Source organism: Molothrus ater, chromosome 2 (genome assembly GCF_012460135.2).
Source record: "Molothrus ater isolate BHLD 08-10-18 breed brown headed cowbird chromosome 2, BPBGC_Mater_1.1, whole genome shotgun sequence".
NCBI classification, from domain to species: Eukaryota; Metazoa; Chordata; class Aves; order Passeriformes; family Icteridae; genus Molothrus; species Molothrus ater.
Window position 1 is genome coordinate 7,724,760 of NC_050479.2, and position 15,854 is coordinate 7,740,613.

The 15,854-nt window shown below is 37.4% G+C and overlaps 2 protein-coding genes across 8 annotated transcripts in view; one reads left to right on the forward strand and one right to left on the reverse strand.

Moving 5' to 3' along the window:
* The window catches only part of CASK (calcium/calmodulin dependent serine protein kinase), a 188,638-nt gene that overhangs the window by 81,979 nt on the left and 90,805 nt on the right, over positions 1–15,854 (forward strand). For all 7 annotated transcript variants that reach the window (XM_036391791.2, XM_036391817.2, XM_036391774.2 and 4 more), the window contains exons 4-5: positions 4,422–4,499; positions 5,800–5,872. In XM_036391791.2, coding sequence (XP_036247684.1) covers positions 4,422–4,499; positions 5,800–5,872 — 151 coding nt within the window. The remainder of the gene's footprint in view (positions 1–4,421; positions 4,500–5,799; positions 5,873–15,854) is intronic.
* On the reverse strand, positions 11,231–12,274 carry GPR82 (G protein-coupled receptor 82). Its single transcript, XM_036391851.2, has one exon. It carries the CDS (start codon positions 12,272–12,274, stop codon positions 11,231–11,233), a length of 1,044 nt encoding a protein of 347 aa, XP_036247744.1.

Genomic DNA, 15,854 nt, shown 5'->3' on the forward strand with positions numbered 1-15,854 from the left:
TTGTGCCCAATTTTGAAAGCTTTTGTGAAAAGAAATGTTTTAAAAATCAAACCGTGATTCATAGAAGCACTGATGAAGATGCACAGTAGCAATGAGGTTTAACACCAAAAAATGAGCTCTATTTTGAACCCCTTATTCATACACAAGCTCAAGCACTCTTTAGAATGGCCTGTATCTCAGATTACCAGCAGGCTGCATGGTGCTGCTGTAATAAATTGCAGTGAAGCAGGTGGCCATAATAGATGAAGTGCATGTGTGCAGTAAGAAGCAGACCCTATCTCAGAAGGCCTTATTGCTAAGCTGAAAATATTATTTTAAAAGTATTTAGGTGTTACTGTATAACAAATGAGAGAGGATGTACCTGTGCAAAATGGTTTCCCTCACACACATCCCAGCTGCCCCCTAGAGAGGCTCTTTACTCTGAAGGAAATGATCCCTTGGAGGCTCTGGAGACACCTTACATCTGGGAAAGGCCAATTCTACTCTCAATAATAAGGTTGCAATTTTCTTTCCCATTTTTGATGTCATTTGCTGGCAGCTGTATAGAATCATGAGGTCATTTCTGTTGGAAAAGACCTCGTAAGATGATCAAGTCCAACCATTAACCCAGCAGTGCCAAGTCCACCACTACACCAGGTCCCTAAACTCCTCATCTACACATTTTTTAAAGAACTCAGGGGATGGTGACTGCACCATTAACCTGGGCAACCTGTTCTCATGCTTGACAACCCTCTCAGTAAAGAAATTTTTACTGCTATCCAATGTAAACCTCCCCGAGCACAAATCAAGGCCATTTTGCCTTTTCTGATTGCTTTTGTTACCTGTGAGAACAAACTGAGCCTGACGTGGCTACAACCTCTTTCAGGCATTTGTAGAGACTGGTGAGATCCCCCATCAGCCTCCTGGTTTAATTTAGAATACTGCTTTCTCTGTGGTATACAAGTGTCACTTAATATTCTGTTGCTTATTACATTTTTTCCTAATGATCATTGGTTTTTATCAGTGAGAGTACTTTGAGAAGGGTCAGAGCTACTTGCAATATTTCTAAAAGAAAGCAAATGTTCATTTTGAAGGGTCTGAAAACTAGATTTTAGATTTATGAGTACATTATTTGTAGTTTATCCTTAGTATATATGGACTGAGAGTACTTCCATGCTGAAGAGCTCAGATACAGGAGCAGTGAGTGCTTTCCAAAATACCTTGATAATTTGGTAATTTGCAGAGTATTGTCTCACCACTATACATAGGTGGATTTGTTTTTCTTGGTGTATTCTAAGAGAGATTTATATCTTGGGACATTAGAAGAATTGATGTGTTAAGATTTAGCAGTTAGGATGTATATATAAATATAGTTGTATACCTATTGCTTTGCCATTTAATGTAGCTAACGTGAAAATGCTTCAGGTTTAAAATCTCAAATTCATAAAAGCAGTATTTAACAGGGTTGCAGTTGGCTTGAGGTAAGTGAAGATGACAAATATATAAAAACTGGCCAGGTGAGGGGAAAAATGCCATTGTGCACAAGTCTTGAACATACGTGGTACAAAACTCAGTAAACTCAGAGTAGTATGTCAACTCTGAATTTTTTTCTCTTATTTTCATTATGTAATAATTCAGTTCCCTAAATGAAGCAGGGCTTCTAAAGCTTGCTCATTCTTCATCTAGAAATTAAATTGTAAGCCACATCCTATTAGGTCTGCAAAATTCAAAGCTGTCATAGCCCAGTATCAAAACACACATTTCTTAAGCAGTATGCTGTCTGCTTTTCAGTCACTGCTGGTGTCAGAGCAGATTTACATATATACAGATATATATATACACACACATATATATATATGTATGTATATATTTATTTATTTACTTACTTACTTATTGTGTATATTTATTTATTTATTTAAAATACATCCATCCCAGTCAGTTCATGTCCCTTCCATGAGCTCCCTCTGCTGGTGTCAGGGAATTCTCTCAGGTTATGACCGTGTTCTGATTTTTCCTAAATGTTTTTGCATCATCCACTTATGGCTTCAGCATGAATATATTTGTATGTTTACTTCAGTGGATTTGAACTTATCTTTTTTAGTTTTTTGTGGTTTTCACATGCTTATGTTGATAGTTGTAAACCCTTGAGACTTCCTAAACTTTCATTCCATCAATATTCAAAAACTTTATTTTTTTTTATCATACAAGGCTTTCAGTTTCTGCAAAGTCATCTTGTGATTGCGCTGTTGATGAGTTTTTAGTCTGTTGGTTCACTGACTTTTCTGGGATTTCTTATAACTGAGGTTGACTCTGGCTTGTTTTCAGCCTCAGCTAGACAAAAGTCTCTTGATTTTCAGGTAAAATTCAGTATCATGTATTGAATATATTCTATCACATGGAGTGATAAAATCCCTCTTTGCACATGAATCACAGTCTTCTCTTTAAAAAACATTTTGTCTTGAAAAAAATGGTCAATTAAAGTCAGAGATTAAAATACACCTGACTGATATTTGTGCTTGGGAGGCCAACAGAGTTCATCTTAATGGAGTAAAACTTTCAAACATATTTGCCAAGAAGAAATTCAAACTGGCACTTACTGGTACAAAATTTCAGTTAAAAATGCTGATATTTGTAAGTGGGAGGTAGAAATAACATGTTAAAGACCAGACTGATTATAAACACCTTGTGTAATAGAAAAATTAATGTAAAAACATTACACTCCTCCCTCCTTGTCTCAGGAACTATTGATGCTGCTAAAAAGCTTGAGTGCCTCTGGATCTTTCATTTCACTGACTTGTTATAAAGTACAGTAATTAGTCTTCTAAAGGGTTCTGCTGCTTCATGAGAATGCCATCTCCTTATTTTTGGTAGCTGATCATAAATTTTGTATATTCTCCATTTGAGAGAGGTTTGAGAGGTTGACATGAGGGATTTTTTCCAGTGAGCCACTGAATTTCAGGTCCCTACCCCATGGCTGCTGAATGGGCTCTGTGATATCCTCTGGGTGATATTTATATATTTATATTTATATTTACATTTTTTATATTTACATCCTCTGGGATGTATGGACTCTGTGATATCCTCTGGGTGATATTTGGCCCTGTATGCAGACCTGGTGTCAGGGGCTGTGCAAGACAGAAAAACTGCTGGGAAAAAAACCTACAGAGGAATATTGATGCAGTAAAGAACAGTCATGGTTTGGCAGTATGGGGCTCTTTGCACTCTTCAATGTGCTTTTCTTTTGGTCACCAGTCCCTCTTGCAGTTTTCAGTGCTCTATCCACATGATAGTGTATTTTGCATGAGGGAGACCGTAGGGATTTATTTGGGAATTAAAGCTTCTGTACATGGCTTGTGGCTCCCTAAGCAGAAGTTTGGCATTGCAGGCATGTAACAAAGCAGAAGTGATGCTGATATTCTGAATAACTCACTGAAACAGCCCTGGGAATGCTGGCTGTCCAGATGCCCTGGAAATTCTGCCTTTTGGGTTTTTTCCCCCTTGATTCTGTGTGGAGTGTAAAAAGAAAAGGTGTGAAGGCCGAAGATGTCACGTTACATTCAATATTTTTGCAAGTGCCTTATTTAACATGAGTTATGTGATTTTTGTTGTTCCTGTTAACTCTTGTTACTCTCTTCTTGCCCCATCAGGCTGTGAACATTTCTAGGTAAAAATCTTAGGTCCCTTTCAGGAGAGGGAAAAGAAGGGCAGCACCAGGCTGCTTTCATTTAGAGAAATGCCAGCCTAGTTTCAGACTAAGGTCTGTGAATATATCTCCATCCAAAGTGTAGTGCTGCTCATTGTGGGAAGTTTGGTGATCAGAAAGATGAGGGAGAAGAGGAAAAAGGTATCAAGTTTCAGAGCTGGTGATACAGTATGTGGGCTGTCAGTGTTCTCAGGTATCTGTGAGCTGTAAAATCTCATCTTGGCTGCTTAATTATGCAGAGGACAATGCCAACTGGCAAGACTGTACTGTGTTTCTAGAGTATTTTTAAAGTCTTCATTTAAAATTCAAATTGAGAAACATTTTCTTATTACTACAGTCATTAGTATAGAGTTGTACTTGTAATGCTTATAAGAACACACTTAACCTAATATCAGGAGCTAATTGTTAAATTGCAGTGTCCTCTTTGCAGGGCATTGACTTTTCTTGCACACCTTGTTCAATGAGCAGTTTAAGCAATTAAGTAAATGTTTGGTATTGGTAATGCTTTTAGAGAACTGTTACATGACTTGAGGGACATAAAATGGTTAACCTGTGGCAAGCTATTTTCTATTAGATTACCCATTAAATGCTGTTTTAATGAGTAATGCACTGTACTTGTGTCTAGAGTACTTTATGTAAGATTTATGTAAGGGAAATAAATAGATTTTTTTTAAAGCATTTTTATGTAATTGATTGTAGTTACCAGTTTTTAAGCATTTTTGCCTCTTTTTACGTGCAGTATGGATGGAGCAGACCTGTGTTTTGAAATTGTGAAGAGAGCAGATGCTGGATTTGTCTACAGTGAAGCTGTAGCCAGGTATTTATTATAACTTTAATTAATCCCTCAGGATAAATAGAAAAGAATGGAATATAGTGTTGTACAATCTGTTAGCTAAAAGTTAAAAGTTGTACTATAAATAATCCTGTTTCCACACTCTAGATGTTTATTGCAATAATTAGCACAATCAAAGTAGAATTTTGAGCATTTTGCCATTTACTAGTTACAGAGTTGGATGAGATTATTGAGTAAAACTGTATTTCACATCTAATACCTAATTGGCTGTGCTTGCCTTTATGGATCTCTCATGTGATGGCATTAAGTGACTTACCTGACAGGGTGAGAATTTTACTGGTGAAGTTGGTTTGGTTTTTTATTTCTAGATGGAGTTGGTTTGGTTTTTTTTCCCTAATGTATCACTGTATTTATGGTCACCTCACCTTTTCACTTATGAGATTACCTAAGATGAAAGACTATAAAATTGCAAAAGGGTAAAGAAATCCACTGTCCTAATGGCCTGGTAGTTGAGCTCAAAGCCCACAGCATTCTTTGTTTGCTTTTCTTAGCAGTGCAGATTTTTTAGCATGATGTGAGCCGGGTTGGAGGAGACATCCATGTCTGTGTTTGAAGCTCCTGCTCAGCTCAGCACAGCATTTGTATCGTGCTGCTCAGGCTTTGTCCAGTGGGGTCTAGAACCTCTCCAAGGAGGGAGATTCCACAGCCTCCCTGAGCAGCTTGATCCAGTGCATTGTGATGTTCCTGTGGGCAGAAATATTGCCTTTAACTGGCTGGAGCCCCCAGAGGACTCCCTGAGCCCCAGTGATGCTCTGATGCAGCACAGGGTGTTGGCCCTGCTGTGGGCAGTGATCTCTCTGGGCATCCTTGGGACACAGTGGAGAACGAGGATGCTCTCCAGTCTGCACCAAGCAAGCCAAGACCTTGGTGCAGTCCTTTTCAGATAAATCAGGCACTGATACTCACTTGTTTCTTTCTTTTTTTCTTTGTGTTTTTTTTTTTTAACTAAAAAAAATGAAAGGTCCCTGACTTCTTTATCATATTGAATATTGAACATTTACAAAATATTGAAACCTTTACAAAAACCTGGAAAACACAGATTTTTCTTTTTCAATTTCCCTCATCTTCAGTCAGAATAATTCTCAAGCTTTAGATTGTATTATTCACTACTATAAACCTAAACTCCATTCTACAAAACTCTGTATGTTTGAGGTTAAATTGGTTGATCAGTTTTATACAGTTAGACTTGTAATACTTAGATTGTTAAATGTGTATAGTAATTTTTCCTGCAGGTTTGTCATGCATAATGTGTTTGTTTTTTCAGTCATTACATGAGACAGATACTGGAAGCTCTACGTTACTGTCATGATAATAATATAATTCACAGAGATGTGAAGGTAAGGGGGCTTAATTACTTTTTTTTTCCTTCACCACAATAATGCAAAGTACTGAATTTTAATTTCTATAATTTAGAGAGGGGAGGAGCTGTAGAAAAAGAATCTCTTATTTGCTGAGTGTGTCTTTACTCTTATTGTGTCATGTAAGATTGAAGCCCACCCTAATTCCATCAATATAGAACATTTAGGAGGTCTGTATTCACAAATTATACATGCATTTGATTACAGCATGCTTTGAAAGTCAATTTAATTTCTAGTTTTTGAATATTCATATGGAATCTGCTTGCATTTTCTTCTTGTTAGAAAAATGTGTGTATAAATTAATTGCATAAATTAAACTGGAATTGGTAGTTTATTGGCATCAATTTGACAGCATAATGACAGCCCTCATTCACACTAAGATTTCACAGAGATGCACAGGCTTAAATGCTACAATATTAGTAATATTATCTGCTTCTTGGAGACAGTCCAATAAACATTTATTATTATGGAAACTTCTTTAACATAAATAAGTTTGGGAGGATAAATGCAGTGTTTAAGACCAGTGTGTGTACATACTGGTTTTAATCTGGTAAACTTTGTGCTGTTTCTATGGATATTTATGGAAGTAGTTTACCCTAAAGTATTTCATTGTAAGTAGCTGGGAGTTTTAACCCAAGTGGTCTTGACTCTCTTCAATTTGAATATGCATAATCTTTGTTATTGTCATTGCCTAAAAAGTAGTTATTCCCACTTCTCCAAGAGTTTGGTTTCATCCAAAGTGAGTCAAGCACTGTAGGAATTAAGGAAAATATTAGCAAGCTCTGATGGTGCAGTTTGAGAAGTGACTCTTGGATTTTAGTGAACAGAGAGGATGGAGGGAGGGTAAACTATGCTTCAGACTCCTGCAGGTGACCTGTGAGGGGAGACAGTACAGACACTGAACTTGTGGTTTTTATGAGAAGTCTTTTGGTCTTCTGTACCCAGATACTGCAGATCGTTCACAACCTCTTACTCCTTTCCTTTTAAAATCAAGATTATTATGTAACTGGCTTTCCTTTTAAGTTTTTTTGTTTTAATAGTCATTTCTTAAAACAGAGTCTAAAAATTAGAATTTTTGAATACCAGCTCTTAACTGCTGGTAGAATGTCGCATCTTGTTCTGTGTTGAGGGTTGTAGGTACTTTTAATTGTTTGGTTTTGGTACCTTAGGAATTTCAGAATTAACTTCATCTTTATGTTGTTGTGTCTTCATGAAAGCCCCAGTTGTTTTTCTTGGACCATATTCTTGAAAAAAACACAAATTTTATCTTCAGTGGCCTCTCAGGGAAGCCATTTCGCTGAGGGTAAAGTGGGGATTTATTTTAGTGCTTATCCTGTCTCTTAGAACCTCAGAATCACAGGGTTGTTTTATTTTAAAATACCATCCTTAGAAGTGAACCTGTTCAAATTACATGGGTTAGGAAGAAATGTCTAAGGTATCAGTGTAAAGCAGTGTAAACCACAGCAGTGTTTTGTTTTGGCAAAAGCAGTGCAGAGCTGTGGGGTTTCAGAGTTGAACACATTAAACTGCAGTATCCAGGCTCTAGATGTCACTGTAGATGTTGTTTTGAAAGGATATAGACTAAATGACCACTTCAGAAATTACCTGAATGGGTGAAAGTGAAAGTGCTTTAATAAAATCTGCAAGGTTGATATAGTCAGGCTACATTTTTCTCCCTTTTAGACTTTCTGTGAATATTTTTTTGAAATGTAAAATGCTTGGGCATTTTTTGGTGCTCAGGAAAACCGGCACCCTATAGTCCATGTAAGGTTCAGGTGTCTTTCAGCTGTTTTTGTGCTCCTTTAGCTCCTGGCTGATTAGGAAGTTACTCAGTTTATAGTAGACAAAATTAAAGTTTGCTGTTGTCTGGTGCCAAAAACTTCACCTGACTTTTCCAAGTGACTCCAGCCTGGGACAAACTCCCTGTGCCCCACATTCACCTCTGATGTCAGAATCAAAATGTGACAGGATGGCCTGCAGTTGTCCTAATTGCTCTGTGAGACCAGATGTTTCTTGAGCCTGTGTACATCATTTGACCCCCTTCAGCATTGCTTAAAGGCTTTATAATCAGTGACAATTAAAAATTTGCTTCACCCTAGTGAACATGATCCTGCAGTGCTTGGAAGCTGCATCATATGGTAAGGAAAACAGAAGATGCAGGAAGGTAGAAAACTCAAAACAGCTGTGCATCAAAAATGTGAATGTCAAGAACTTTTTCCCTTACCTCAACATTTGTTCCTGTTCTTTCAACCTACTGATAGAGGACTCAGCAATTCCTTTTCTTCTGTCATAACCTTGCTGTGTCAGGAATACCCAGAAGGTGACTGTTGAAAGTAGCAGCATTGAAAGGAAGTCTTTTCCATTACCAAATGTTATTACAGAGCAGCTTGTGTACAGAGAAATCTTTATGTAAGAGAACAGCAAAAGGGAAAGGGGGGGGGAGTGGCTCTGAAATCAGATTCTTGTGTTTTCCTGTAAAACTCCTACTGCAATTTGAGTACCATTTGTCACTGGCTTATTTTTGCAATAACTTTTAACAGAACGGTTTTTATCAGTAAAACATCAAGAGGTTTTGCAATCCTTTCTGAGCCTTTGTTGTTATGTAGAATTTTCCATAGTTGCAAAATTGTTGCTATAAAAGTACCTCTTAGTATAACTGAGGGATATAAGAGTGAGAGTATATAAGGTGTCAGAGTAATTTAATCACATCAAGAGCTTTAGTTGCTGAAGTTTTATCCTTAACTCATTCCAAGTGCTCCAGCATTGTTCCATGATTTCCACATAGTTTGGGTACCTTTATATGTTACTGATTAGCAAATTAGTGTGCATCTGGGGTCAGGGTAAGCCTGTCAGCAAAATGCAGACATCCAAAATTTTCATTATGGCTTTATCTGAATGGGTATGAACGCTTGTTTCCTACATGTGATCATCTAAATAGATAAACCTGCTAAAGCAAAAATACACATATTCTGCCTTGGCTGTCATTAAGATTCAGTTCAATACTTCTGTGACTGGGAGCCAAAACCAGAGAGGTTTTCCAGGGAATAGGATCAAGTATTACGCTCTGCACTGCATGTCACATATACATCTGAGTTGGTCCAGGTGACCTGAGACTTGACCTGTGGATAGATTTGCATGGTGATTTTTGCACTATACAGAACTTAACCCGTGATATGAATTCTGAGAGCACACTCAGTTACCACTTCTGTCTTTCATTGCCTGAACTGCTTCTAGCTCAGCAGTTCAGATTTTGCTGGTAGAGTTCAACACTCCTACACTTCTGCTTTTAGGCATATCTAAAAAATGAGTAAAACTAGTATATATGTGTTTGTGTGTGTTTATGTAATTGTATATTTGGCTATTTAAAAAATAACCAGGATAGAATCTGTTCTTTATCTTTTTCTGAATACCCAGAACAAGAAATCTGTTGCATGGTACTTTCCTTCCAGTCCTTTCACTTTGAAACTTCTTTTATGCTTTCTGGGGACATACAGTAATAATTGGTGTTTTTTCTGTATTTTCTAGAGCTTACTAGATCCTTGAGATCTAGTAGCAACTTCTTGGTGAGGATTTTGTTACAAATTAAGTTGTTAAAAAGTGATTAAGGCTGCAAAACCACCTTTTTCAGAGGTGCAATTGAGTGTCCTACCTGGCCACATTTTTTTCTGAGATACACTTCCTCATTCAATGTGCAAGAGACTCCAAAAACAAAACTTTCAGTATAATGTCTCAGTGTTTCTTCAGGCAGTACTGTTTTCCCCCTGTTTATTTTCACTCCTGTGCCCCTGCTTCCTATCTCAAGGTCCCCATGCTTGTTTTGTCCAGCCCTTTTCCTGTTGACCTCTTAGTATGTTCAGAAGCAGTTGGACTGAGAAAAGTGTATTTATTCTGCTTGGCCTACCTGGAGTTGAACATCTACAAACTTTATGGTCAATAAGTTTATATGTTTTAGTCATTTGCTCCACAGTCAGAAAACTCACGTCTTCTGATTGATGAGCTGGCTTCCCATGCAGCACATTTGAATGGCTTAACCAAAAATTTGACAGGCTCTTGTGGTCTCTAAACTGCTTTGCAAACCAGGTTCTGTGCCTGTTTGCCTTATGATTTTGTGTTCTCTGCAATAGAAATTAGTTGTTTTATTGTTTTTATTAAACAATTCACATGTCACCTGCTAACTTCTGATTTTGGCACCAACATGTCCAAGCAATGCAAGAAGTTTGCCACATGAGCTCTGTTTTGCTGTAGTGTTTTTCTAACTCTCCTCATCCCTCATGCCTTTAAGTTTTGGGGCATTTTCCTCCATGAACTCTTCTGTCAAATACTAGACCAGTGCAGGACTCAATTTGTAGTTTCTCTAATTGCCTGTACTGCACAAAAGCTTTTCCACTATTTGAAACAAGAAAAACTTTGACGCAGTTAAGAACTTTAAAGGACATCATCTTGAGCAGATTGCATAGGAAAATAATCAGGTATGTGTCATTTTTTGGTACTATGTAGAAGTGTTGGAATGGGATCTTGCTAAGAGTCTGTCACAAAGTTATATTTGATTAGTAGTTCCCCAAGTTTCATTCATTTTCTCGCCTTTTTGATAAGCACTGGGGAACAAGTGGTCGTGACTAGAAAAATGTAGGAGGAATGTCTTCAGCCTATGCTGCCCTCAAAAACTGTTTTAAAAGAAACAAGCCCAGACAGGCATTTTGCTGAGAATTCAGCTACATTCCCTATAAAATGTACTTCAGGAAGGACAGAAGTGGTGGGGTTTGGGTTTAGGTTTGTGCAGATCAGAAGAGCACTTGGGTAGTGAACAGCTCTGCTCACCCAGACTTGTAGCTGATGATCTAAAACCAGTCCTGTCAGCAGCACTTTGCCATCTGGAAAGCTTTGACTGCTCAGTTCTGCCTTGCTGGGGTTACTTGGCTGTTGGATGTGTAGCACAGTTGTGGTTCCCCCATCCCAAGGAAAGTGTCTGTGCTTTGTTCAGCCTTCTTGTAAAGGAAACCTGTGTCCAAAACTCTTGCTGATAACAAGAGAGAGCTGGGTCCTCAACTTCAGCCTAGTTTTTGCCTTCTTCCTTGACTTTTTAGGTAAAAGGAACTGTCCATATCTCAAATGTAAAACATCTTTTGTATTACATGGATGAATGGGTATTACACTGTTCACTCTACAAACTCCTTGGACTCATTTGGATATACACATTGGATTTAATATGGCCAATGTTGATGCAGCAAGATGATTTGAAAAGAAAATACAATATGTTACCATTTTATTTAAATATTTGCCATTTTATATCAAAGCCTGCCTAAAGGTAATTAAAATTAGTTTATTATTATTTATAGTCTATGAAAGTCTTTCCATATTCCTTCCCATTTCAGTGAAAATATCATCATTAGGTTTTTGATGTTCTGGTGTAGGTTTTGTAAACAGGCCATAAAAACTTTTCTTAAATGTTTTATCTAACAGAAGGGTTATAAGTGGATCTAAACTGCTTTTAGTAGCAGCAAGACAAGTAAGAACATTTTTAATTTCTACTAGATAATTTAACCTTGGACAGTCATTATCTGTAAGCAGTAAATAGAAAATTGGCCTAAAAATATGGTATGGAAGAAAACAGACAGTTAATATCATCTGAATGACAAGAATGTTTCTTTTCACTGTTCTGTAAATGAGATGTTTTTCTCCAATACAGGTGTTTTTTTGTATTCTGCTCAGATGTCTGGTAAGAGAATAGTACGACCACAAAACAGTCATAAAAGCCAGAAAGAAGCAGACAGTGGCAAGATAAGCTGCAATCATTGCAGGACGTTCACCAGCTTCTACCTTGATGTTGTAGCACGTGGGGAACTCTCCTGAAACCCTCTCCTGGACGTTGTAGGTGATGGCTGTGACTGTAATGCAGAGCACAATCAGCCAGATAACAGCACACAAATATTTAGCGAACTTTGGCTGCCGGAACTCGTGCAGGAGGCGTCCGTGGAGGGTTGCTGGCAGAGCTGGGGAGTGTTGTGGGCCACAGTTCTTCTTCAGGGTGGCATACTGGCTGAGGGCAGTGGAGCACAGGATGATGATGGTCACGTACATGCTGACCTGCATCACCAGCGTCCCCAGGTGATGGGCGATCGTGCACGCCGCCGACTCGTAGGGCCAGCGGTGCCCCTTGGCGAAGTAGGCAGCCAGGAAGGGCATGGTGCTGCAAACCAGCAGATTTGCAGCCACCAGGTTGGCCAGGTAAATGTACTGCGTCCTTCTGGTGGGCACTTTACATAAAAATATCCAGGCACTCAGAAAGTTCCCAAGGATTCCAACGGGAAACAGGCAGGAGTAGAGGATGGGGAGAGCTACGGTGGTAGCTGATGATGGCTGAAGACATGATGAGTTGTTCATTTATGGCAGGATTCCTTGAGTGGTCAGAGCTGAAACCCAATTTAAAAATTATTATTTCTATAATGTACATCTAACATCTCTTCTTTGCTCTTATCTGAGCTGTTTCTGTCTCCCTGACTTTTCATGCTGTTACCTTAAGTTTGCATGAGGTTACAGCTTGGGCATTCTCTTCCACTGAAGTTTCATAAAGAAAAATTAAACCCCAAAGCTTTTATGTGCCTAGAATCTAATAAAATAAATTAGGAAGCTGAAGGTTCAAGCTAGGGTCTGGCAATAACTTCTATGATCTTGGTTTATTTCTCAGTCTTCTGGAATGCCTGTAACCTAATTTGGAAACCACTTACAGACCATTGAAAATTAAATGAGCAAATTAAGTGCAAAGAATTACTTTAATTCCAGAAATGCAGAAGAGTATCTGTACCTCCATTTAACTATAAATTAGTCTGTATACCTGAAGAATCTCTCTCTCTCTCTCTCTCTCTCTCTCTCTCTCTCTCTCTCTCTCTCTCTCTCTCTCTCTCTATATATATATATATATATATATATAGCTATTTATTTATTCTGTGCTCATGTCTGTATGTGGTGTTACTTTATCACAGCTCTAATGTCAGATGTACATTTAGCAACTCAGTCTATATTTTTTCATATAGACAGTGATTATTGAAAACTGCAGTATATTATTTTTTTCCTAGTTCATTTTTCAGTCTTTTCTCAGTTTCCAAACTGAAAATAGGGAATGAAACTGCCGTGCAATGAGTGTGTGTAAAAAGTGACATTTCAGCTTACAACCCTGTAGTGGAGAGTTTTTACTGTTGTATGCATAGATATACATACATATTTTAGTGGAGTGTATCCTAGTTAGCTTTTTTTTCATATCAAATCATATGAAAAAAAAAGATTTCAAACTTAGAGACTAATAATATTTTTTTTAAACAGCTATAAACAAATGAACTCAGATGCTAAAGAGGTTTTGGTATAGCAATTATAAAAAGCTCAGACACCAAGTATTAAAACTGTACTGTAGGTAGTGTTTGACAAACTTGCAAATTAAACTAACTTTTGTAGCTCTTGCATTTTAATGTACACTAAGTTCTATATGTATTGTTGAACAAAAATGTATTAAATTCTTTTATTATAATGAGTTGAATTGATAGAGTAATTATTAATTTACTTTTTTAGAAGTAAATAAGTAAATTATGAATGAATGAATTTTGAATTCTTGAATGAATTTATTTATTTTAGAAGTCTAATGAAAATTTTTGCAATTGACCAAATTTCATCAGGTAAAATGAAGCAGTAATTTTAAGCTTACCTATACAAGTTGCAGGCACCGTCTTTTGCTGAGAGGAAATATTTCTGCCTGGTATCTGTTAATTCTCCACTGCTGCAGTGAAAGTGATGGCACTGAAACCTGGAGAGTACAGTTAAAAATTTCTCTCTGACATAACTAGATTTCCAGAGTGTTCTCTTTCATTTTACAATATCAGGAGGCAGGTAGGCATTTAAAGTTCAGAAATTATGATGTCTGTACAAAAAAAGGCTTTGAAATTAAGTCAGGATCAGCTGCATTAGGGAAAAAAGGTGGAGATAGCATGGAAGAGCAGCTGTGACACTCCTTTAGGTACAGCACGGAAAAAAACACCTCACAATCCTTTATGTAGTACTTTCCTCTTTTGGGGGTGGAGGGGTTCTCTTTAGGACTGCCCACTTTTCTTCACACTGCTATTTTATGCATGAAAACTTCTCCTTTCACTGATATTTCACAGGTTTTCAGCTCCACAAGCTGTCTATTCCCAAAGGCCATGTGCAGTATTGCTGTGTCCATGTCTGTCCTCACATGAGTGACCACATGGACACATGCCTTCTGTCTGGTCAGGTGATGGATTGTGGGGGAACAATTTAAACCTGATGCATCCAAGGGTTCTGGCAGGCAAAATGGACTCAATGGACTATCCAAGAAATGCAGTGTTTCACACAAAGCATCCAGAGGTCTACACGTGACAGTTTCATCCTCCACAGCATAGATATGATCACAGGGCAAACTCTGGTCACTTCTGCAGAAGTTGAGACTTTTGGGCTTTCTGCTTTCTGATACATCTGTGGTCGTAAGATAACCTCTAAGTCCCTAATGAGAACACGAGTTTGGTAAGGTTCTTGTTTTGCTAGTTTGGCTTATGTTTAAGCATAAATTCTCCTCATGATTTGTTATCATTATTCAGTCTCATTATTACTATTTTTTTTCTAAAATAATGGACATATAAGCTGGCTTCCTATTCTGAATTCATAGCTGAGCTCATTTACAGTTACATTTATTTGCTGTGGAGTATTAGTAATTAGGTTGTGAAGCTTTAATTAGTTTGCATGTACTTTAATTCTTGTTCTTGTTAGATTTAATTATACTTTGTTTTCCACTTCTGAATGTATATTATATTAAAAATCATTGTAACAGAGACAGTCTTCTATTTATTACATGTTTAATAGTTTCTTAAGTAGTGTCAGAAGTCCTTGTTGCTGTGGCATTCCACTGAGGTTTAGATACAAGTATGCATATTCTAAAAAGTTGCTGAGAGTGGTGTGAAAAATTCCTGTTAGCAGGTTTTTTCAATTTGGTAGTATTATTTGGTTGGTTATTGACTGTTGCCTGTAGTATTTATAATTTAATTTTAATAATTCATGCTGTAAGAAGAGATAACTGCTACATTTTTTTCTGAATTATCGTATGATAATAGATTGTTGTAGTAAACTAGAGTCTATCAGACTTTATTTTGGAATGGATTACTGAGAGCAGTAGCAAAGTGATGAAGTATTACAAGTTTTTTAAAAATGCCACCTGTACCAGGAATACAGTTGCAGTTGGTCCTAAGCTGTAGGAAGCACCTTCCTTATTCTTTTAGTGGACTATTTCCTTTCTCCTAAGTTACAAATGGTGTGTTTTATCTAAATGTATTTGAAGATAGTCAAATGGAATACATGCATTTTATGTCATTCACTCTCATGTTCTTCATAATTATTTTTATGTGTATCATAATTATGTGTATTCACCTCAATGATTTACATTTTCTCTATTCTCGAACCATGATCACTCTTAATCATGGTTCTTAATGTATAAACATCTTAATGTATAAACATGTTCTAGATATTATATTGCCAATAGGTAGCATATGTTGCATTTCATCATTATATGCAGACAACTTGATTTCTGGCCCTAAAACCACAAAACCCAGGAAATCCCAGTGCTGGAATTCCTCAACTTGAGCAAGGCTTTGACATTGTCTCTCACAGCCTTGTGTGCTATCAGAGCATCAGACTAAAGCTTCCATACGTGAATCTCCCAGTTCTGGGAATAATATGATTCTCACTTGTTTTTCAGTAGTATAAGTTGCACTCCTCTTCTATAATTGCATTTGTCTGTCCTCAGAAACACCAGTTTTCAAGTTAAAACCGCAATTGCGTTTAATTTTAGTGCAAAAATGAAAGTTGCTGTTGTGGTTTAACCCTGGTAGGTGGGTGCTACAGGGTGGGCTCACAGCTGCCCACGTACTCCTCCTCAGTGGGTTGGGGAGAATCAAAAGGGTCAAAT